Below are 25,203 nucleotides of genomic sequence, written 5' to 3'. Positions count from 1 at the left end.
TTGTTTGCCTGCACTGCACTCTCTCTCTGCTCCGCACTGTTACCTTACGAGGCTGATGCACTGATTTGGTGGAATGATCCGGGCCGAGACCCTTCCTCGGGACTGAAACGGTGCCCATCCCCACCCCACAGTCTCCATCACCGGCAACTTTTATGTGGGTTGCCATCTACACCCGTGACAAGTTTCAAAGCCAGCGCCACTGGCTGGTGCTTTGCCCCCGCATCACTGGGTCAGTCTGCCGGAGGCGGCGAGCCGGGGGCCCGGGGAAGCCATCAGGAGCCGGACTGAAGGGGGCGAGCCCCGTCCCGGAGTGGGGCTCCGGGCGCCGGCCACCCGCTGCAGTTGCTCCTCCGCGCCGCCTCCTCCCGGGGGGCGCTGCAGCCCGGCGCGATAATGATTGACAGCCGGACTGTCCAGTCCCACGTGACGTTACCTCAACCAGTTCCTGATTGACGATACCGTGAGGATATTGCCCCGGTTCAAACACCGATCTATTAAACACGCCGTCCTCGACCGGTGACAGAGGGCGAAAAGATTTAGTCACATCCCCTTGCTGAAAGGGAAATTTAAAAAAACACAAACTACGTGTAGGATTGCAAAAGAACTTATTGATGAACTTTACCCCGGAAGGGGAAGTGTAAGTCGGTTTTCCACCGGACTGGTGCTCGGTCGCTGCTCGGACGTTGCCTTTAATTTATTTATTTCTCCGCAGACAGGAAATGGGAACGCGGGACGACGAGTATGATTACCTGTTCAAAGGTGGGTGTCCTTCCCCACCCCTAGCCCCGGTTTGGGGTCCTCAGTACCGGGGCGAGGCCGCGGTGACCGGGGGCGGCGGCCTCTTCCCTTCCTCCCGGCCGGCCTGGCCCCGACGCTCCCGTCACCCTCCTCTTCTCTCTCCCTACCGCAGCCGTCCTCATCCCTTCTCCCGGCCCGTCCCCGCCGCCACGCCCCACCACTCTCCGTCCTCCAGCTGTCCCTTGTCCCGATCCCCTTTCCCCTCAAGCCGCCTCCCGTCGCGGCTTGACCCTCATTCCCGTCCGCACCCGTTCTCCCGGCACGACCCGTCCTTGTCTCCCCCCCCCCACGGCTCTATCCACCCCCCCCACGGCTCTATCCACCCCCCCACGGCTCTATCCACCCCCCCCCCACGGCTCTATCCACCCCCCCCCCACGGCTCTATCCACCCCCCCCACGGCTCTATCCACCCCCCCCACGGCTCTATCCACCCCCCCCCACGGCTCTATCCACCCCCCCCCACGGATCTATCCACCCCCCCCCACGGCTCTATCCACCCCCCCCACGGCTCTATCCACCCCCCCCACGGCTCTATCCACCCCCCCCACGGCTCTATCCACCCCCCCCCACGGCTCTATCCACCCCCCCCACGGCTCTATCCACCCCCCCCCACGGCTCTATCCACCCCCCCCCACGGCTCTATCCACCCCCCCCCACGGCTCTATCCACCACCCCCCCCCCACGGCTCTATCCACCACCCCCCCCCACGGCTCTATCCACCACCCCCCCCCCCACGGCTCTATCCACCACCCCCCCCCCCACGGCTCTATCCACCACCCCCCCCCCACGGCTCTATCCACCACCCCCCCCCACGGCTCTATCCACCACCCCCCCCCCACGGCTCTATCCACCACCCCCCCCCCACGGCTCTATCCACCACCCCCCCCCCACGGCTCTATCCACCACCCCCCCCCCACGGCTCTATCCACCACCCCCCCCCCACGGCTCTATCCACCACCCCCCCCCCACGGCTCTATCCACCACCCCCCCCCCCACGGCTCTATCCACCACCCCCCCCCCCACGGCTCTATCCACCCCCCCCCCCCCACGGCTCTATCCACCACCCCCCCCCACGGCTCTATCCACCACCCCCCCCCCACGGCTCTATCCACCCCACCGACCCCCAGCCCAGCCCGGCTCTGTTCCCGGGTTGCGTCTTCTCTCCCCTCTCGACGCCGCCCCTTATCCTCTCTCCCATCGCCGGCGCCAGTCCCGTCCTCCAACTCTTCCCTCCCGGCCCGAAATCCACCTCCTCTCCCCCTTTCCCAGCTGAGCCGTGTTGCTGGTGGTCGGGACACCGCTGGCTCTTGTCTCCACACCCACCTGGCGATTGCACGGTAGGCTCACCTAAAAAATGTTCTCTAGGTAATAATCTGCGTTAAAGTTTGTCCCTCCTTTACTCTCGTGGTTTAGACATTTTGACATCTGGTTACACTGATATCTCTGAATTCTTATATAATGTTTCGATTATTAGACGAAACAACCGCACGGTATTGGGACCATAAGATAAAGGAGAATTAGGCCATTCAGCCCATCGAGTCTTTACCGTTCCACCATGCCTGATTTATTATCCTTCTCAACCCCATTCTCCTGCCTTCTCTTTGTAACCTTTGACACCCTGACTAATCAAGAATCTATCAACCTCTGATTTAAATACTGTATACCTAATGATTTGGCCTGTGGCAATGAATTCCACAGATTCAGCTCCTCTGGGTAAAGAAATTCCTTCTCATTTCTGTTCAAAATGGATGTTCTTCTATTCTGAGGCTGTGCCCTGTGGTACTCGACTCCCCCAGCATAGGAAACATCCTCTCCACATCTAGTCTATCTAGCCTCCTTTCAGCTCTCTCCATGTATTGTGGAATGATTACCCAACAATGAAACACAGCAGGAGGATTTGTGTCTGTGGGTGGGGTGTCTGACGAATCGGTGCTGGGACTCCAGTTTAAATCCACGTCAATGGTTTGGATAAAAAGACTGAGTGTGAACAACACTAGGCACCTGTGTGGTTGTGAGAAGAATTCAGGGAGGCGGTGGTGGAGCGAGGCAGGTTAAGGAAATAGTTCAGGGCACGCCTGAAGTGAGATCATCCTTTGCGATAGTTAAAATGGTAATTTTGTATTCAGAAGGACCTTTGTTTGACATGAATCACACAGCATTTGCATCTAGGTACAGCAAGCAATTGAACATTTGGAGTTTTTCCAAAGGGATAAGGAAGGTTAGAAGAGATGAAGGCAGGGAAGTGGATGTCTATTGGACTTTTAAGGCCTTTGATTAGGTCCCACATGGGAGGCTGGTCTGGAAGGTTAGGCGGCCTGGGATTCAGGAGGGATTAGGTTCAGAACTGGCTTGATGATTGGAAGCAGGGGGTGATGATGGTTGAAGGCCCTTTCTTTGACTGGATTAGTGCGGTGTCCCAGGGTTCAGTGTTGGGACTCTGTTATTCATTATGCCCCTTAATCATGATTTGCATATGGATGTACACGGCATGAAAAGCAAATTCACTGGGGGGGGGGTCCTTGTTGAGAGTGAAGCAGGTTACAGTCAATTGTGAAGAGACCTCAGGTGGAGAGATGGGCCGAGGAAAGGCAAATGGGTTTCAACTTGGAGACGTGTGAGAAGATGCACTTCGGACAGTCAAACCAGGGTAGGACGTGTAGAGTGAGTGGCAGGGTGCTGAGTGTTGTGGAAGCGAGGGACCTGGGAATACGGTTCACTGGGAGTGACCGTGCACGTAGCCGGTGGTGAAGGTGGTGCTCAGTGTGCTGTCAGGGCATTGACTTTAGGAGTTGGGACATTACATTGCTGTGTACAAGCTACTGGTGAGGCCGCACTCGGCAGTGCTGTGTACGGTTTCGGTCACTGCATTACAGTCGAGCTGGGGAGGGGGAGGAAGAGATTTACGAAGATGCTGGCTGGACTAAAGAGCCTGAACTATAGGGAGAGATTGGCCACGCAGGATCTTTATTCCTTGGAGCGTAGGGGAATGAGGGGAAATCCCAGATGTGTATATAATCATGAGGGGTACAGATAAAGTTGGCAGTCATAGATTTCTGTCAAGTTGGCAAGACCAAAACCAGAAGGCACAGATACAAAATGGGGGAGAGATTCATCGGGAGTATTGTGAACAGGTGTGGTTTTCCTACGGAGTCATAGGGTGTCGTCCAGCACAGAAACAGGCCCTTCAGCCCACCATATCTGTGTCAGCCTTTTTGCTAATCTTCACTAACCCTTGCTGCTGTATCCAGCCCATGACTTTCCATGTCTTGTCTTGTCTCTTCTGCTGAATCTGATGTTTAAGAGACAGATTGTGTGACCCACACTGACAGTGTGATCATCACCCTCACTCTGTGAGTGTGTGTGTATATATTATAAATACACGTCCACCATACTTTATACGACTCATGACCATGTCATCGCTTGGATTCCTTCATTCCAGGGACAACAAGCCCAGCCAGTCAATCTTTACTCATAACTGCAGTCCTCCAATCCAGGCACCCCGGATTCTGTCCAGTGCCATCACACCCTACTTTCGCAACACTCTGTTTTGTAAAGCTGCAACAGAACATTCCAATATTCATATTCTGTGAAGAGAAGGATGCAATATGTCTTCATGTCCAAATGCACCCACTTTCAGGGAACTATGGGCTTGGGCCCTCTCAGTCTTGGTGTTTGTAAAAATTCCTTTATACTCTCATCTACTGTATGTCTGACCACTATTTGACTTCTCAAATACTTTACCTACTAAAGGGTGTAGGGTTCATGTAGGAAATGTCAGCCGCAAGTAACAGATCAGTCGCGTGACAGCAGGCAGAGAGGGCAGAATGACCTGCTCTTTCTTGTATATAACCAAAGCAAAATGTTTGTCAGAAGGACGTTGAGCAGGTGAAAGGTGATGAACTAAGTGGTTTAATAAACACAAGAGTTTCTGCAGATGCTGGAAATCCAGAGCGCAGCACACACAGTGCTGCAGGAACTCAGCAGGTCAGGCAGATGTATGAAATGAATAAACCGTTGACCCTTTGGGCCAAGAGTCCTCTTCAGGACTGGAAAGGAAGGGGGAAGACACTGGAATAAAGAGGCGGGTGAGGGGAAGGACGACTAGCTAGAAGGTGATATGTGAAGCCAGGTGGGTGGGAAAGGTAAAGGATTGAAGAAGGAATCTGATAGGTGAGGAGAAGAGGTAAGAGGCTAGATTGGGAATAGTAGCTATTAATTATAAATCAGTTTAATTTTTACTGCCTGTTGCTTTGACCTTGTCCTTGTTTCAAACACTCGATCTGACTAATACATTGATGTCTTTGTCATTGTCAGGGTGATCAGTTTGTGCTGGTGACTGGCTTCACAGTTTAATGTGAATGAGGCTAAATGTGTTAAAGTGTTCCCTGCTGACTGTTGGAGTGCTTGTTGGCTCCTACCAAATTTATTTTCTTAGAGCATTGAAAGCAATGAGATCTTTGTATTGATTTGTTCAATCCTATAGTAGATCAATTAGTGGTAAAGTCTATATCCATTGACAATCAGCTGGTCGTGGACCTTGTCACCTTTGTGACCTTTGCTGTTGTGTTTTAGGAAATTAGCTTTATTTGTCACGTGTACACTGAAAGATGAAATGCATTGTTTGTGTCTAATCAAATCAGCGAGGATTGTGCTGGATTGTCCCACACTTCTGGCGCCAACATAGCATGCACACAACTTGCTAACCCTAACCCGTACATCTTTGGAGTGTGGGAGAACGTACAGGCTCCTTGCAGACAGCGGTAATACTGGCTGGCGCTGTAAAGTGATTGCACGATCTACTACGCCACCCACAATCCAATGGGCCACAGTGAATTGACAGGTTCTTTAGAAATGCGGTGCCACTCGAAGAGATGTTGGCAGGATGCATTGCAAATATCAATCAGGCAGGTCTTGGCTTTCCTTAACTGATTGATCAATGTTAGAATGGGTCCTGAGTGAGTATTTCAGTAACAACTGAAGTTGCTTGTTGGCGAGAGCAGTATCAGGAGCCATTGTAACAGAATTTGGAGATTGTGGCTAATCTCTAAGCTGACTCCATGCACCTACTTGTGTTTTCCAATAGAACAGCTATCCACTCATCACAAACCTCCTCACTGGGACGTGGTTATATTAGGATCTAGTGGAACTAATTCTGCTGACAATCTTTCTGCTACCACTCTGTGTGCTAGCTGGAATTCAGTACCTTTTCAACACTCAGATTCATGTCTGCCTTTCAACTATGAAGCAGGCCTCTGTGAAAAAGATAACAATGTAATGCTTCAGTGATCTACTGCTGGATTGTGTACCGATGCCTGAATAAGCAAAAAGTATGATTCATCCTTCCTCCCCATCTTGTCACTGAGCCAGTTGCTTGCAGCACTGTGCACACAATTGATCAGGTAATCCAGAACATTGCTGACACTGTCATAATATAAATAGCCACTGGAATTTTTTTACTGGTGTTAGCTGTTTGGAATTTCCAATAAAATGTTCTCAAAGTTCAGCCTGAATGAGAAGTTAACCCATTTACTATACAAACAAGGAATGCATTTATTCGGGGGAGAAATGGCCATTCCTGACACTTCATTGAGGTGTTGCAAATAGCTGAACCCTAAACCAGCTGTTGGCAGGATGCGTTGCAAATATCTGTTGGGCAGGTCTTTGTTTCGTTGGCTTTCCTGTCCTTTAAAATTGCTCATCCTTTCTGATTGATAAATGTTGGAATGGGTCCTGAATGAATATTTCGATAAGTTTTCACTTTTTCTGAAAGAGTAGATTACTTCATTTTCAGGTTTTAGGAAAGCCAGGTAGTCTCCCTGGTTAATAAAAAAAACTTAAAGATAGTGTGATGTGTCAATTGCGGAGCTTGTACGTTCTCCCACATTCCATCAACGCTGTCTGAGGATGTGCTGGGGGCAGCCCAGAGATGTTGGCACGCTTCCGCCGCCAACAGAGCGTGCCCGCAGCTTCCTAACCTTTGGAAAGCGGGTGGAAATCGGAGTACCTGGAGGAAAGCTCATGGTCGTGGGGTGTATATTCAAACTCCTCGTAGGCAGGTGGAGACTGAATCCTGATTGCTGGTGCTGTAAAGCACTACATTAACTGCTGCGTGTCGTGCCGTGCTGCCCCAGTGAAGAGTTCATCCTAGGGCCCAGGGTCACTGTTTCAGGGGAAGTCAAACCAGTGTTCTGTGCAGCTGTGGTCAAAGTTCCTTTCAACATGAAGGTGATCATCATATAGTCTCTCATATTTATCTATCAATAGGGTACAGAATAGAGCCTCCCAGTAACCCCGATGAACCCTAACCTAATCACGGGATAGTTTACAAGACCAATTAACCTACCTGCTGTGTCTTTGGGCTGTGGGTTGAAACTGCAGGACCCAGAGGAAAGTCGTGGATTCCACCGAGAGGACATACATAGCCCCTGCAGAGCAACCCTGAATAGAAGGCCACACTCCGGAACGTGCGGAGCTGCAATAGCGTCATGCTAACCCCTATGCCACTGTGGTGTCACTTGAGATTTGTGAGTGTTCAGCTTGTGCTCAGCATCTTTGAACTATCTCCCTGCCCTTGCAGGGGATTTTATTGTGAGAGCTTGGTTTGCAGTTCGCTCCGTTTTGTAACCCAGACGTCAGTTTTATTCATCATTCGACAGTGGCTCACAGTAACTTGTTAATATTGAAATTGGTTCATTACTGTCACATACTCAATACTGTGAAAAATTTTATCTTGCGGACTGTTCACTCAGATTAAATCATTACAGAGTGCATTGAGGTAAAATAATAGAATGCAGAATAAAGTGTAACAGCTACACAGAAGATGCAGTTCAGGTAGACAATAAGTGCAGAATCCAGAGAAATTTACTAACGTTGTCTTTTCCTGATCTAACTCAATACATTGACCATTTACCATCGAATAAAATGTGAAATGAATACAATCTGAGTCAACAGAACATGTAACATTTGGATTTCAATATGAAATTGAAATGTGAAAGCCAGACCATTCCATAGTGTAGAAAGCATCTGGGAAAGAGAAACTTCGGACTGCGAGCTCATCTACCTAAAACGTTAACCAGATCTCTCCGCTTTCCTTTTGTTTAAATTTCTGATTTCTGGCACCTACTATGTTATTTCTGTAATTTTTTTTCTGTCGGTGTTAAAAACTGGGACACCTTTGTAATAGTTGTGGAATAATATCAGGCAAAAGTAGAACTGCAGCTAAATGTGAAGAGGTTGAGGAGTTTCAGCCTCAGTGGAAAGGTTGGTACTCCAATTTGTCCCGCAATTAAATTTCAGTCTTTAGCTCTTACTGTTTCATAGAAATATCCCTGTTTCATTATTGTACAGGTTTGAAATGGATTTGCAAATCCAGTTCTAGATAATTGTTGCACTTGGCTCCTGTCCAGTTACTCCTTGTCTTCATTACTTGAGGTGAAGCAGTTTAAATTCAAACAATCCAGTGCAGTTCTGGCACACCTCTTGACCTTGTGCTCCAGCTTGATTATACATGAGTCCGTTTTTCCAGAAACACACGGCTTATCAGCAACTACATTAAGTTCCGCCATCCTTTACTAGATCTGGATGTGTCAGACTCTCATCCCGCTTAAAGCTGTAGTCTTTCCAATGATTGGTCAAAACTAGAATCTTGCATTAGAACGAGAAGGAGGGGCACACTTGTGTAGTGGTTAGCATTAATACTTTATAGTGCCAATGGTCACCAATCAGTTCCCGCTGTCGTCTGTGAGAAGTTTGTGCATTCTTCCTGTAACCATGTGGCTTTCCTCCGGGCACTACGGTTTCCTCCCACATTCTGAAGACTTCAGGGTAAGTTGTGGCGTGCTTTGTCCCTCGGTCCCTCGGGTAACATCTACGGCATGTCGTGTATCTTGTTACTGCGCGTCAAAGTTTTGCCACATGAAGATGTTCCAACATCTCAGTTACTTTCCTGCCATAAAGTTGATTTGAGCTGTTCAAAGGTTGTGAAATGGGCTCTGGGATTCCTCAGATATAGGATCAGAATTAGGCCATTTGGCCCATCAAGTCTGCTCTGCCATTTCATCATGGCTCATCCAAATTTCCTCTCAGCCCCAATCTCCTGCCTTCTCTCTGTGCCCTGACCAATGAAGAATCTGTTAACCTCTGCCTTAAATATAGCTAAAGCCTTGGCCTCTATCTGGATGCAAACCAGAGATCAGTGGGGACTCCATCTTGGGCCTCTGCTGATGGCTTGTTGCAGGATTTCTGTCCTGCCCTACCCAAGTTGCTGAAAGAAATTTGGAAAAAGGATTTCTTAGAGTGATGGGATTTATAGATCAATACTGGAGATAGTTTTGGCATTGTCACATTGGGTATCATTTGTGCGAATAGGTGATGCTTGTTCAAACCCCGATGTTTGACAATCTTCTATGGATGTGTGGTGGAGAGTATACTGACTGGCGGCATCACAGTCCGGTAAGGAAACACCAATGCCCTTGGGCAGAAAATCCCACAAAAAGTAGTGAATATGGTCCAGTCCATCACGGGTAAAATCCTCTCCACCACTGAGCATGTCCACATGAAACACTGTCACAGGAAAGCATCGCCCATCATCAAAGATCCCCACCACCCAGGACACGCTCCTTCGCTGCTGCCATCAGGAAGGAGATACAGGAGCCTCTGGACCTACACCACCAGGTTCAGGAACAGTTATTACCCCTCAACCATCAGGTCCCACACCACCAGGTTCAGGAACAGTTATTACCCCTCAGCCATCAGGTCCCACACCACCAGGTTCAGAAACAGTTATTGTCCCACACCACCAGGTTCAGGAACAGTTATTACCCCTCAACCATCAGGTCCCACACCACCAGGTTCAGGAACAGTTATTACCCCTCAACCATCAGGTCCCACACCACCAGGTTCAGGAACAGTTATTACCCTCAACCGTCAGGTCCCACACCACCAGGTTCAGGAACAGTTATTACCCCTCAACCATCAGGTCCCACACCACCAGGTTCAGGAACAGTTATTACCCCTCAACCATCAGGTCCCACACCACCAGGTTCAGGAACAGTTATTACCCCTCAACCATCAGGTCCCACACCACCAGATTCAGGAACAGTTATTACCCCTCAACCATCAGGCTGTTTGGCCAGAGGGGAGAGTTTCACTCAAGCTCATTCACTCCATCACTGACTGAACTGTTCCCACAGCCAGTGGACTCACTTTCAAGGACTCTTTATCTCATGTTCTCGATATTTCTTGCTGATTTATTATTAAATTTCTTTTTGTTTTTGCACACTGGTTGCATGCCCATGTTTTTCATTAATTCTGTTATGGTTACTGTCTGGGTTTATTGAGAATATCTGCAAGACATTGAATTTCAAGGTTGTATATGGTGACATATATGTACTTCGATTAAAATTTACTTTAACTTCGTTGGAAGAACTTGAGCACTATTGTATTGGTCCTGTGTTTTATTTTGTGAACTGTGTTCACTCAAATTCTGAAAAAGCCGCAGAATATGCTTGACTTTTGACTGTTGGAGCATTTTGTTCTGGCCGAGTACTTGTGATTGTAAGCGGCTGTGAGTTGTGTAGAGGCAGCTAATGCTGACAGGTCAGTCCACGCAAGGGTCGTATTGGCATTGTTTAAAAATATAACAAAACCCCCTGAATTAAATATTATTGGAAATACAAAGTCCGCATGTCTGAATCTAATGGAGATAAGTTTGAGTTCTCTTGAAAGGGTCACCTAAAATATCATAACAGCTTCCTTTTTGCTGCTTCCCGTGCCTGTCCAGTCATTTCTATTTCATAAGGCTGTCGACTTGACTCTTTCCCCTTCCCAGTTTGTACAGTGGTTGGCACATTAAACCCTGTATCAGCCTGGCTTGGGTTCATGGGGTTCTCCCCCGACAGTAACGTCTACTGATGAGCTGGCAGGACCGTCTGTAACTCTGAGTCATTCTCTCAGCATCTCCCATGTGGTTGCATTTCAAGTTCCTGTTGTGGGGGAGTCGAGGACCAGAGGGCACAGCTCCAGTATCGAAGGCTTCCATTTAGAACAGATGAGAAGGAATTTCTTTAGTCAGAGGGTGGTGAATCTGGAATTCTTTTGCATCAGATGACTGTGGAGACCATGCCATTGAGTGTATTTCTACTGACCTTGCAGTGCATTGCGTACAAAGCTCGGCAGGGAGTTCAAAAATTACCCAAGCCGGAAGCTTTCTTCAGGGTTTTAATGAAAAAACTTAGTGAAACTGCAGAGAGTTAAACAGAACGTGTATTAGATTCAATACAGAATCGTCATGTGCCTGAATAAAGTAATAGTATCAATTATTCTTGTCAGTGTTAAGCAGCAGAATAACATGTGCAACAGTCTACAGTTATGCTGGGAACTAGGGCAAATCATGGTGTGACCAATAACTTAATAACAACGAGCAATGGTCATAATACTTCCTTCAAAGTACATCTATGAAATGTTTGCCAATATTAGGAAGCTCATTCTCGATATTGTTGCTTCAAGGGCAAATAAAGAGTGGATGGAGATGGATGTCTTCCTATCGTGTTTGCTCCAAGTCAAAATCTAAATTAACCCATGCAGGAAATGATGTTTTAAAAAAAAACTTATGAACAGGAAGTGATGTTTGTACAAAATAAATAACGCCTTTAGAAACAAAACGATATTTGAAGTGGAGGTTGATAAGTTCTTGATTAGTCAGGGTGTCAAAGGTTATCAGGAGAAGGCAGGAAAATGGGGTTGAGAGGGAAAATAGCCATGGCTGAATGGTGGTTCAGACTCGATGGCTGAGTGGCCTGATTCTGCTCCAAAGTCTTTTATGGTTTGTTTGTATGTATCTGTTTGCTATGTTAAGGGTAATGTATAAATGTAGTTCTTTCCTCACTCCTCCCCCCCCCCCCACTCCCACCTCAGTTTTGCACAAACTTGTACTGAAATTGGAGTGTGACAAAGTTTAACCTCAAATGCTGAGTTTGCTCCAGACTCTGGAGCGTGCAGTTGGCCTTGCAGAGAGGGGTGTTGCTGAAGGCATTTGCTTTTGCATTGTGACAATTCACCAGACTGCCTCCCGGCTACTGACTCGTGCTGGTGCAATGGCAAGTTTATCGGAGTGAGGTTATAGTCAAAAGTAATTGCTGTGAGGTCAGATTCTGCCTGCTTGTTCTTGCACTGAGAGGTGCCCAGTTGGTGGAAATTGTGCTTAACAATCTTTGCAACCTAAGGTCTGAAGTTGAAAAGTTCAAAGTAAATTTATTATCAAAGTACAAACACAAGGAAATCTGCAGATGCTGGAATTTCAAGCAACACACGTAAAAGTTGCTGGTGAACGCAGCAGGCCAGGCAGCATCTCTAGGAAGAGGTACAGTCGACATTTCGGGCCGAGACCCTTCGTCAGGACTAACTGAAAGAAGAGCTAGTAAGAGATTTGAAAGTGGGAGGGGGAGGGATGGAGCCAAGAGCTGGACAGGTGATTGGCAAAAGGGATACGAGAGGATCATGGGACAGGAGGCCCAGGGAGAAAGACAAGGGGGAGGGGGAAAGCCCAGAGGATGGACAAGGAGTATAGTGAGAGGGACAGAGGGAGAAAAAGGAGAGAGAGAAAAAAAAATAATAAATGAATAAATAACGGATAGGGTACGAAGGGAAGGTGGGGCATTAACGGAAGTTCTCTCTTAACTTTTTAAGTTACTCTTTTAAGATCTCTCCCATCTGTTTTGGCTCCATGCATTGATTACCATTCTGGTCTTCCAGAGGACCAGTTTTTGTCCTGAGCAATCCTTTTGCTGTTAACATATCTGTAGAATTCTTTAGGATTCTCCTTCACCTTTATGCATCCTATTAGCCCTCCTGATTTCTTTATTAATTGCTCTCTTCCATGTCTTGTGCTCCATAAACACCACATTTGTTACTACATGCCTATACCTGCTATGCACCTCCTTTTTTTTCTCTTAACCAGGGCCTCAATATCTCTTGAAAACCAAGGTTCCCTACACTTGTTATCCTTGCCTTTTATTCTGAGCAGCCACATACAAGCGTTGTACACTCAATGTTTCATTTTTGAAGGCCTCCCAGCTTTCCAAGTACACCTTTGCCTGTCAGATCATTTCACACCATCAGAATTGGCCTTTCTGCAATTTAGATTCTCGACCCATGGACCAGACCTACATCTTTGCATATTTGCTTTGAAACTAATGACATTGTGGTCACAATGCAGTGTTCCCCTACACAAACTTCTATCACCTGCCCTGTCTTATTCCCTAATAGCAGATCCAGTATCATACACTCTCTTGTTGGTACTTCTATGTACTGATTGAGAAAACTTTTCTGAACACATTTGACAAACTCTATCCCATCTCGTCCTTTTCCACATATTGACTGGGACTCCCACATTGTAAATTTAAGATCACCTACTATAACAACCTATTTTTTTTTGCTACAGTCTAATCTCTACAAATTTCTTCCTCTAAATACCTCAGCCTGTTGGGTGGTCTGTAACATAGCCCTATTAACGTGGTCATATCTTTCTCATTTGTCAGTTCCACCCATAACACCTCACTAGACGAGTTCTCTAGTCTGACTGAGTACTGCCATGATATTTTCCCTGACTGGTAATGCCATGCCTCCTTCAGTCCCTGCAGCTCTGTACGTCTAAAACAACAGAGCCCTGCAATATTGAGCTGCCAGACCTGCTCCTCCTGTAACTAAATCTCACTAATGGCTCTAATGTCATAATTCCAGGTGTTGATCCATTCCCTCGACTCATCTGCCTTTCCTATGCAGCTACTTGCACTGAAATACAGGACACTAGTTGTACCATGCTCAACCTTTTGATTCTTGTCTTTGTCTGAGGTCTTACCAACATCAGTCTCCCACAACCTCGCCACTCCCTGTTCTGGCAATCTGGTTCCCATCCCCCTGCAGCTCTAGAAAAACACCTGAAATGCTGGAGGAACTCAGCTGGCCAGGCAGCATCTGTGGGAAAAAGTACAGTTCACGTTTTGGGCCAAAAACCTTTGGCAAGACTGCAGCTCTAGTTTAAACCCCACCATGCAGCATTAACAAACCTTCCTGCTAGGATATTAGTTCCCCTCCAGTTCAGGTGCAAACCGTCCCTTCTGTACAGGTCCCACCTTCCCTGGAAGAGAGCGCGGTGATCCAAAAATCTTATGCCCTCCCTCCTACCCCAACTCCTTAGCCACGTATTAAACTGTATAATCTTCCCAGTTCTGACTTCCCTAGCACACGGCACGGGTAGCAATCCTGAGATCACTACCCTGGAGCTCTTCCCCTTAGCTTAGCACCGAACTCCCTGTGCAGAACCTCGTCGCATCCTACTTGTGTCATTGGTACCTACGTTAACCACGGCCTCTGGCTGTTCACCCCCCCCACTTAAGAATGCTGAGGACTAGATCCGAGATGTCCCGAGCCCTGGCACCCGGGAGGCAATGTACCATCAGGGAATCCATTCCCCTAACTAACGAATCCCCAGTCACCAGAGGGTGCCTCTTCTTCTCCCCTTTCCCTTCTAAGTCACAGAGTCAGACTCAGTTCCAAAGACCCGACTGCTGTTGCTTTCCTCTGACGGTCAACAATCCACCCCCTCCCCCCCCACCCCCCCAAAAAATATCCTAAATTATATGCTCTTTGTTGAGGGGGTCTGCCACAGGGGTACTCTGCACTGGCTCCTTAACCCCTTTCCCCATCCTGACTGTCACCCAGTTCCCTGTGTCCTGGGTGTATCTACCTCTCTATATGTCCAATTATCACCCCCTCAACCTCCTGAATGGTCCCGTTCATGCAGTTCCTGCTCCAACTCCTTAACCCAGTTTGTTAGAAGCTGTAGCTCTAAGCACTTCTCGCAGTTGTAGTCATCAGGAATACTGGAGGTCTCTCTGCCTTCCCACTCTCTTGCCTGGCACCTGCCGTTGAGCAGTTATAAAGAAGGGAAGGGAAAAGCCAACCTAGAACCTTTCTTCGCTAAAGTCACGACGAGCTAAAGCCTCAAGACTCTGTCCACTCTGATAGCTACTGCACCTCTCAAACTTCTGATGTCCGGACTGGCGAAAGCTCGTATTTGTCACAGTCTGGATGCGCTGAAGTTCCTCTTCCTGTGCTGTAGTTCTCTATGACAAATGACTCATTATGTCTGGTTTGGTTCTTGCTGTATTGTGATTTGCAAATCTTTGTTCCAACACTGACTTTGGGCTACGTGTCTTTGCCTTACAACTCTGAAATGAATCGCACGCTACCCGCCTCAGACAGAAACAGGCTTTTAAATACTCATCGTGGATTTTGCCTGGCGTTTTCCATTTATAACCTTTCACTTAACAAAACATTTGGCAGAAAATGCATCCCCTTCATAAATGACAGGAAGGATGTGCAGGCGTTTCCTGTGTCAGGGCAGCGTCCACTATTCAAATGAACCTTGCTTTGTTGAGATCTGTGATTGCAGAAGCTATTTCATAAACATGAGTTCTTGATTTAGTTTTGATAAATTGGCTCTGACCAAGTTGTAGCTCTGTGTAGACATGCTCAGATTATTGTACCAGACAAGCAAGAGCTGTGGGTACCTGTGGAGTTACATTTCTAACCTGTGAATGTGACATCTCTCTGGTTCTGAGGTGATTGTCCTCTCGGGGTAACTGATCCAAGTACGCATCTTTTCAGAGATAAAGACGTGAAGGTTGGTGGTGATGTGGATAGTGTGGAAGGTCGTTAAGATCATTGTGGGATAACATATATGGCAATGAATTATTTTTTAGGCTTTGCCTCTGGCAGAAAGACCTCAATCAGTGCGTTGCAAGTAACAGCTTCCTTATTGTTTCTCTGTTTGGCAGTTGTCCTGATTGGTGATTCGGGAGTGGGCAAAAGTAACCTCCTGTCCCGCTTCACACGCAATGAGTTTAACTTGGAAAGCAAGAGCACAATTGGAGTGGAATTTGCAACCAGGAGCATCCAAGTAGATGGGAAGACCATTAAAGCCCAAATCTGGGACACGGCTGGTCAGGAGAGATATCGAGCTATCACATCAGCGTAAGTCTGGCATTCACTGGGTCAAGGGATTTTTCCTCCCCCCTCACCGCTTCTATATTTCAGCTACAGAGCTGAGCTGGGTGTTTGGTTTGATTATAGGGTGTCAACATTTCAATGTCACAGTCAGAGGGTAGCAGGCTGCCTATCTGACTGGTGGTGGTGGGGCCACAGGTTGGGTGGTAACAGTAGTTCCATTTGCAGGTATCACATCTTCCAGTTTGGTTTGGTGTTACACGTCTGAGCCTGTCATTTAAGAGCAAATGGGGTCATTTTAGGCTAGGGCTTCCCAACCTTTTCTGTGCTGTGGACCAACACCATATAACAAGGGGTCTCTGAACCCCAGATCCGTGGACCAGTACCATTGAGGGAGAGGTCGGTCCATGAACTAATACCATTGGGCCAGGGGTCGGTCTGTGGAGCCCAGGATGGGAATCCCTGCTTTGGCATAAGCATAGATCCAAATGAGTTTTAGTCTTGGCCAGCGTGCAAACAAGCTCTGTAGTTGAAACCTCCAACATTTTGGCCCAATCTAATGAGGTTGAATGTGCCTTTAGTGTTGATGAGCTAACTCTGCATGTTGTTGTGTTTTTAGATATTACCGTGGAGCTGTTGGCGCTTTGCTGGTATATGACATTGCCAAACATCTAACATACGAGAATGTGGAGAGGTGGTTAAAGGAGCTGAGGGATCATGCGGACAATAACATCGTCATCATGTTGGTTGGCAATAAGAGTGATCTGCGGCATCTCCGGGCTGTCCCCACAGACGAGGCGAAGGCCTTTGCAGGTTCGTGTTCTGGACCATTTCGGTTGTATAGCAGGTTCCGCCAGGTGCTTGATGAATGAGTTCCTCCAGCTCATTTCAGTGTTAGACTGAACAGTTTTCTGGCTGGAGAGTTCCCCTGGGGCTGGAGAAGACATGCACAGAGGGCAGGTCTCCTGAAGATAAATTCTGTACTTTAAGGCTTGATAACTTCGAGCCAGTCCCTCCCACTTTTCACTCTGCAGTCTGTTTGCTGGGTAGTTCTTTACAACTTGGGTGGAATCTTCCACTCTGTTCCTGGGTTAGTCTAGAGAAGGGGTTCCCAACCTTTTTTATTGCATGGACCCCTGGTCTGGAGTATTCCGAATCTATGGTTTTGCACGATGTTTGGGTCCAGGGCAGGAGATGCAGAGTGTGGAGGAGAGTACAATCCTTGTTTAAAGTTGTAAATCGTGCTCTTACTGTAGAGTTTTAGTTCAAACTGAATTTACTAAATGACAGAAGCATCAATTTAACAGGCAGCTTGAGGGTATGGAGATTGTCTGCACTATTATAACATTCATCCCTGTGACAGGAGGCTGTGTTGCAATTTGTAGTTTAGAGGAATTGACTATTTTAAATTTGTGTCCTGTTTATAATGGGAAAGGTTTTATATTCAGTAGTTGAATGTCATTATTAAGTAGTTAATTTCTTCCTTGTAAATGTACAATGTGGAAGCAATGCCAGTTCAGTGAAGGTTGGGGAACTGCCTGTTAGTGGGTGGGGAGGAGTCCTTGTGACAGTCACCATGGAATGTGGGAGGGGCTGTCTATGCTCTGTAGATAAGCAGATCCATTTCTTGCTGAAGCTGATGTGAATGTGTTTTTTTGCAGAGAAAAATGGATTGTCTTTTATAGAAACATCAGCTTTGGACTCAACAAACGTGGAGACAGCTTTCCAGACCATTCTCACAGGTACATGGCCTTGTGTATGACTATCTGTTAGACTAGGGTCAGATAATCTTACATACAGGTCTGATAAACAAGTCATTATGCAGATCAGGGGTAATTTTGTTTTGGCTAACCAAGCTCCCTCTCGTAACGATGAGGGTTTCTTGGATCAACAACTTCCTGTGACCACATTTCTGAATTCCAGTGTAGGCAGCAGCTTCCTGTTGTTTACAGCAGAAGTTGAGAAAAGCAAGAAATGTTCACTGCCCTTGGTTTCTATAGATAAGGAGGGATACTCATAAATCTGCGTGTACGTATAGAACGGCGAGCGTTACTTCACAGTCCAGGAACTTCAGCCCATAATGCTGTGCCAGCCATTTAACCTACACCAAGTTCAATTTCACCCTCCTCTAATACAAAGGCCTTCACTTTTCTTTCAACTTCACCTCTAACTGAGAATCACTTGAACGTCCCTAATGTGCCTGCCTCTACCACCACCCCTGGCAGTGCGTTCCTTGTGTGTGTTTTAAAAAAAATACTTGCCTCTGACATCTCGGCTTATCAAAGGTGGTGAATGCCAGGAGCTTCTGATGAGCAATGCCTGTAATATACGTGTACATAGAAGATTGAAGAGTACAGCACAGGAACTGACCAGCTGAAAAGCATACTGGTAAACCTCTTCTGCACCCTCTCCAAAACCTCAACACCCTTCCTACAGTGTCTGCAATACTTCAGGTGTGGCCTAACCAGAGTTTTATCAGGTTGCAACATAACCTCCTGACTTTTGAACTCATTGCCTCAACTCATAAAAACAAGTCTTAACCACATTACCAACCTGTGTAGCTACTTTTAAGGAGCCATGAACTTGGATCCCAGATCCCTCTGCTCAATAACACTGTTAAGGATCTTGCCCTTAACGGTGTACTGTCTCCTTGCATTTCCTGTACCAAGGTGCAGCCCTTCACATTTATTAGGATGAAACTCCATCTGCCATTTCTCAGCCTATTTCTGCAAATGATCTATATTGTGCTGTATTCTTTGCCAGTCTTTTACACTATCCACAACTCCACCAATCTTGGTATCATCCGCAAATTTACTAACCCACCCATCTACATTTTCATCCAGGTCATTTATATACATCACAAACAGCAGAGGTCCCACAGATCCCAGTGGAACTCCTCTAATTTCAGACCTCCAGCTCAAAAGAATCCCTTCAGCCACAACCCGTCTTCCATTTCTGTATCTAAACAGCCATTTCACCACAGATCCCATGTATCTTAATCTTCTGGATTAGCCGCCCATGAGGGACTTTGTCAAATGCCCCTCTAAAATCCATGTAGACAACATCCACTTCCTGACTCTCATCAATCTCTCTTGTCACCTTGTCAAAAAACTCTCTCAAGTTGGTAAGGCGTGACCTGCCACATACAAAGCCATGTTGGCTCTCACTAATTGGGCCATGGGTTTTCAAATGCTCATATATCCTATCCCCAAGAATTTTTTTCCAGCATTTTCCACCTTGATACTCAATAGGAAGCCCAACACTTCAACCTCCTTGTCCTCCAAAAGCTGAAATGCTCCGTACTGATCTCCTGCTCCTTGGGAAGTACTGAAGCAAAGTACTCATTAAGTATCTCACTGGCATCCTCTGCATCCAATCAAATGTCCCTCCCTTTATCGTTGAGTGGTCCCACCCTCTCCCTAGTTAACCTCATACCCCTGCTGTATGTACAGAATGCCTTGGGATCGCGTTAATCCTACTTGCCAAAGACTTTTCATGGCCTCTCCTGGCTTTCCTAATTCCTTTAGTTTTTTTCCTGCAAATTTAGTATTTGTTTCTGTATAGTTGTTAATAAATTCTATTGTATTTCTTTATTTTCCTGTCAATGTTTGCAAGTAAGTGAATCTCGGGATGATGCGGTGGATTCCAGTTAGTTGGGATAGGAGCCTGTTGCCGAACAGTTTCTAGTTAGTGTCAGTCGTGCACCTGTGTGGCCTTCAGACACTACACAGTGCTTAACGCAAACCGTTTTCAAAATGTTCAGTTGTGTGTGCTTGTGTAATGTTATCCATTTGTGCTGAAGGACAGGTTCAGAAAGCAGTGATTTTTTTTCATAACTTTTTTATTTTGACTTTAAAACTGGACTTTTAAAGTCCATTATCCGCACCAAGGGCCTGTGCTGATGTTATTCATTTACAGTCAGTCAAAAGAACAGAGCAGCGTATACTGAATTTCTGTTGATAACTATTAGGAACTAATATTAGTATTATGTTTAGTGTTCTGATTTGTTCTGTATTTCATTTAAAATGTATAATTTGTTACTCAGTTTGTCTTTTTTATACCTTTTTAACTATTTCCATGATACTTGGACTAATTGGGGCAGCCACTTAATATAGCCAAAATGTACCAGTGTGAATGTGTCCCAGTTAACCAAAATCCAATATATAATAACATATGTACGTTGATATCAAGTTTTTTTTCCTTTGAACAGAGCCAAAGGTAAGTTGACAATTTGAATCCAGAAGTGATACAGTTTTGGTCACCAAATTATAGGGAAGATGTCAACAAAATAAAGAGTACAGAGATTTACTAGAATGTTACCTGGATTTCAGTGCCTAAGTTACAGAGAAAGGTTGAACAAGTTGGGTCTTTATTCTTTGGAGCGTAGAAGGTTGAGGGGGGACTTAATAGAGGTAATTAAAATTATGAGGAGGATAGATAGAGTTGACGTGGATAGGCTTTTTCCATTGAGAGTGGGGGAGATTCAAACAAGAGGACATGAGTTGAGAGTTAAAGGGCAAAAGTTTAGGGGTGACAAGAGGGGGAACTTCTTTACTCAGAGAGTGGTAGCAGTGTGGAACGAGCTTCCAGCAGAAGTGGTTGAGGCAGGTTCGATGTTGTCGTTTAAAGTTAAATTGGATAGATATGTGGACAGGAAAGGAATGGAGGGTTATGGACTGAGTGCAGGTTGGTGGGACTAGGTGAGAGTAAGAGTTCGGCACGGACTAGAAGGGCCAAGATGGCCTGTTCCCGTGCTGTAATTGTTGTATGGTTATAAGTGATGGAGACAGGGGGATGTTGGAGGTGTTTAGAATTGGAAGCCTGGGCCAGTGGTGGATCACAGGGATGTCGTTGATACGAGGCAGAAGAGGATGTTGGAGGTGTTTAGAATTGGGGTGACCTCTGAAGAATGAAGGGTGACTGTTGCATGAATGAAGTCACTGGAGAAAATTCCTGGTAGATGCAAAACAACTTCTTTATTCGACAAAACAAGGTACAGCAGGCTTCATATGGAGATGCTTTTGGTGGAAAGGTCTGCTGGCCCGACGTGGGGCTCGATATTTTATGTGCCAAACATCAAAGGACAACTCCATATTTACAATGTACGGACAATGCTTTCTTTGAAACTACATACAACCGTCACACCTCCTGATTCACATCCACACCACAGACATGGAAATGAATTTTGATCAGGATTGTCTGGACTGGGATTCACAGCTTTTAGCAACCCATTGCTCAGAGCTGCTCTCCGAATTAGAGACAGAGAGGTTCTTGATTAGCCAGGGCATCAGAGGGTATGGGGAGAAGGCAGGGGAGTGGGGATGACTGGAAGAATTGGATCAGCCCATGATTGAATGGTGGAGCAGACTTGATGGGCCAAATGGCCTACTTCTGCTCCTATATTTTATGGTTTTATGATCTAAATTAAATCCACAACACATACTCAGATGTGAAGACTGGCAGCCAAAGTCAGTTGTTAAATGTGTATGTCCTAAACCAAAAAAACCACTCTGTAACAGTGACGTAATTGAAACCTATCACATGGTGAAAGGCCTTGATAGAGTGGATGTGGAGAGGATGCTTCCTATGGTGGGAGAGCCTATGATCAGAGGACACAGCCTCAGAATGGAGGGACGTTCATTTAGAGCAGAGAGGAGGAGTTTCTTTAGCCAGAGGATGGTGAATCTGTGGAAGACAGGAGGCTGTGAAGGCCAAGCCATTGGATATATTTAAGGCGGAGGTTAATAGGTTATTGATTAGTCAGGATGTGAAGGGATACGGGGAGAAGGCAAGAGATTGGGGCTGAGAAGGAATATAGATCAGTCATGATGAAATGGTGGAACAGAGTCATGGGCCAAATGGCCTAATTCTGCCCCTATATTTTATGGTCTTATGGAAGCCTACTAACCCACACGCCTTTGGAGTGTGGGAGGAAACCCATGCAGTAACGAGGAGAACGTGTGGTACAGACTCCTTGCAGAGAGCAATGGAAATTAAACCCAGGTGGCTGTAATAGCGTTACATTAGCCACTGTGCCACTTTGCTGCCCACATTGGTGCTCAGACCCTTGCTGGTTGTTACAGACAGTAATGACATGGCTGTGAATGGAGGTATAGATCATGTGACTGGAGGGTGTTTATGAATGGAGGTACAGATCATGTGACTGGAGGGTGTTTATGAATGGAGGTACAGATCATGTGACTGTGGAGGGTGGTTGTAGTCTACAAGCTGATACTGATCGATTAGTAGCATGGGCCAACAATGGCGAGGGGAATTTGCCCTTTAAGTGGCAGTTGCTGCAGTTTGGGAGGATTAATGAGACTAGGCACTACACAGTGGAAGTACTGAGGAGCAGAGGGACTTCAGTTTATGAGCTCGAGCATCCCTGAATTCACGGCCCGGGTAGATAGGGTGTTGAAGGCATTTAGGATAAGTTTGTTCGCTGGGGCACGGTATGAGCTAGGAGGTGACGGTACAATGTTGTAGGCTATATTGTGCGTTCTGAGCTCTGCACTGTAGGAAGGAAGTGATGGTGAGGGAGTAGAGGAGATTTCCCCAAGGTAACTTCAGTCATGAGGAACAGCCTGAGTGCAAATCCTGGGTGGACAGTGAGAAATATCTATCCATTGACGGTCTAGTTTTGGGGTAAGGACAGAACCAGAGGGTGAACTTTTCCACCCACATCTGGTTGTAATGAGGGGAGGTGGAGGCAGAGATTCTCGTGATCCAACCATCAAAGAGCACTTAGGTCACCAACAAGGACTACACAGCAGCTAAATGGGGTTATGACGGTGATGGGCTGAAGGGCAGCTGACGTAGCTGAGCTTGTCTGTGGGTTTGGTGTAATGAGAGTCCACCCTTGCAGATGAGTTTCACACACAGCAGCCCGTGGGATCCCTCAGCCAGCTACACAGTACCTTCTCAGTAGCCGCAGCAGCAGCTGTCCTGGTTAGTCCTCACTGACAGTGGCCTAGATGTTTAGGTTCTGTATGGCATTGCAATGGTCTGGCTGAGTAATACCTACCCGTTCTCCTGGTTTAACCAGTCCTGTCCTCTTCACCTGCAATTCTAATGGAGTTCACTTCTCCATCAGCAAACAATGTAGAAAGCATAGCGGCAGCTGGTAAACCCGGAGGCAGGAAGAGAGGAAAAATAACACAGGATTTCTGTTTAAAACTCACTTCCTGTAATTGTACAAAGCCCATCATGTGTGAGCAATGGCTTGTTCTGGGGGTTAGAGATTTGCTGATTTGGACCTTTGTATTTTGTTTTAACTTCTGTGCATAAGCAGAATTTATAACAATATAATTTTCACTTGATTATATCTTTTGTTAAAAATCTAACTAGTTGGGACACAATTCAAAAGTATTATTTCTGGAGAGCATTGAACTCCTACTGACTGGCTAAAGGCAGATTTAAATGTTCCAGGCTGCCTTTTGCCAGAGACTAGATTGCGTTAATTTTAACAATGAGAAGCTGTAGCTGCTCTTCAGAGCTGAGTTGGAACGAGGATTATCCATCCGCTGAGGGTGTGGTTGCCTGCTGGGAACAAGATTTTGACTACTGGTTGTTCACTTTCATCGTGACAATCTTTACTCTGTGTCAAAAGGGAAGCACAAGGCAGATCAGGGAAGAGGACTGGTCTGTACTGTGTTCTTGTGCACCCCTGCCCCCCCCTCCAAAAAATAGAGGAAGGTGGTGGTGAGGTTGTAGTTTGCTGTCTCTACTTTGTTCTTGTGCACCCCTCCCACCATTCCTCCCCCCCAAAAAAAAACACCACGAAAAGGGGATGAGTTTGTAGTTCGCTACGCCTCCCTCTGTTGCCATAGTTTCTTTGCAAGCTTCCTGCTCCCTTCAACTTGATGTTTCGATCTAGTGCAGTGGACGAGGAGCTGGATCTCCAGTCCTTCACTGCAGAGCTTTGGAAACTGAGGCTACCTATGGATTTTTAGTTGTTACATTTGCACTTTAGTCATAGGCACAGTATTCTGCAAATCCAGAGATCTACACATACAAGGTGCTGGAGGAACTCAGCAGGGAATGAATAGTCGATGTTTCAGGCTGAGTCCTTTTATCAGTGAAGGGTCATGGCCCAAAACGTTGACTGTTCATTTCCCTGCATAGATGCTGCCTGTTTTCTGAGTTCCTCCAGCATTTTATGTTTTTTTAAAAAATAATCTCTATTCTAATTAGAGTGATCTCTATTCTGAATTGAAGATTTTTTTTTTAAAAAAAAACAAGGTTGGTACCATCTTGTCACTAAAACTACTGCCTTTGGTGAAATTGGGGTTTCACAAAAATGAACTCTGTAAAATTTGAATTAATACTGTTGGCTCTAGTTCAAAGGTTTGTAATAATTTTATATTTTCCCCTCTAGAAATTTATCGTATTGTGTCGCAGAAGCAAATATCAGACAAGCGTGAAAACGACATGTCACCGAGTAATAACGTGGTCCCCATTCACATGCCTCCAACGACTGAAAACAAACCAAAGATGCAGTGCTGTCAAAATATCTGAACCAAGTTCATCCACCATTCCTGGGCCTGGGTCTGTTGAACCTGTGTCTGTCGCTTGCTGTTTGTTTTGTAATTAAAATATGATCAATGTTACAATTACCTTCAACTTGTTACACATCTTTATAAGCAAATTAATGCATTAAATTAATTTCAGCTACAGAGCATTTTTATAATATTCACAAGTAGTGTAAAAATAAGTTTATCATGTAAAGTAATGCTGTTTTTAAGTGGTGTTAGCAAACGGCTTGTTGAATAAAACACCACGAAGCCTTACTGTCGTAGGTGCTTTACAAGACGGAATGTTCATGAAGTGTTTCCCCACACAGACGGCATTTCTTTCTCACTCATCGCTGCTCTCTCCCTCATTTCCTCTGTCATATTGGATGTAATCAATGTTTTGTAAATTAGTCCTGTGTATTTTGTGCATGTACTTTGATTGTTTTTCCAAGATTTTAGTTATAACAGTTCAAAATATATTCTGTGCACTTAAATCTTAATTAAAATGAGTTGTAGGGGAATTTGTTTTGTTTATTTCGTGGCCAACTAATGTTTATTTTTGCAGGACTGAGCTGGAGTCATACAGCATGGATACAGCCCAACTCATCCATGCAAACCAGTGTCTTACCTGACACACCCAGTTGCATTCATTCAGCCCATCACTTTCCTGCCCCCAGGGTGTAGACCTCTCCAAATACCTTTCAATGTCGCAAATGCATCTGCCTCAATTACTTCCTCTTACAGCTCATTCCAGGTACTCTCTACCCTCTGTGTAGCTACCTCTCAAATCTCATACAAATCTCTCCCCTTTTTTAGCCAACAGGAAAAGCTATGTACAATTTGCTATCTATGCTCTTAATTTTGTGTATCTGTCATAGCTGTCATG

General features: G+C 46.0%; 1 protein-coding gene across 1 annotated transcript; it reads left to right on the top strand.

The window, feature by feature from the left end:
- The first annotated feature begins 441 nt into the window (after positions 1-441).
- rab11a (RAB11a, member RAS oncogene family) lies at positions 442-24,832 on the top strand. The gene is made up of 5 exons (XM_063066251.1): positions 442-759; positions 15,636-15,831; positions 16,424-16,617; positions 17,466-17,546; positions 24,182-24,832. The coding sequence occupies exons 1-5, from the start codon at positions 720-722 to the stop codon at positions 24,319-24,321; spliced, it is 651 nt and encodes a 216-aa protein (XP_062922321.1). The 5' UTR covers positions 442-719; the 3' UTR covers positions 24,322-24,832.
- Positions 24,833-25,203: the final 371 nt, after the last annotated feature.

Source organism: Mobula hypostoma, chromosome 13, assembly GCF_963921235.1.
Source record: "Mobula hypostoma chromosome 13, sMobHyp1.1, whole genome shotgun sequence".
Lineage (NCBI taxonomy): Eukaryota > Metazoa > Chordata > Chondrichthyes > Myliobatiformes > Myliobatidae > Mobula > Mobula hypostoma.
Note: the sequence above shows the minus strand (reverse complement) of the source record. Positions and strands in the feature narration are given on the sequence as shown.

Bases quoted from the DNA above. Each gene is read 5' to 3' on its own strand.
- rab11a (XM_063066251.1), top strand. From the start codon at position 720: ATGGGAACGCGGGACGACGAGTATGATTACCTGTTCAAAG. The intron at 16,618-17,465 runs GTTCGTGTTCTG...GTTTTTTTGCAG, and splicing joins CGAGGCGAAGGCCTTTGCAG to AGAAAAATGGATTGTCTTTT. The intron at 17,547-24,181 runs GTACATGGCCTT...TTTCCCCTCTAG, and splicing joins TTTCCAGACCATTCTCACAG to AAATTTATCGTATTGTGTCG.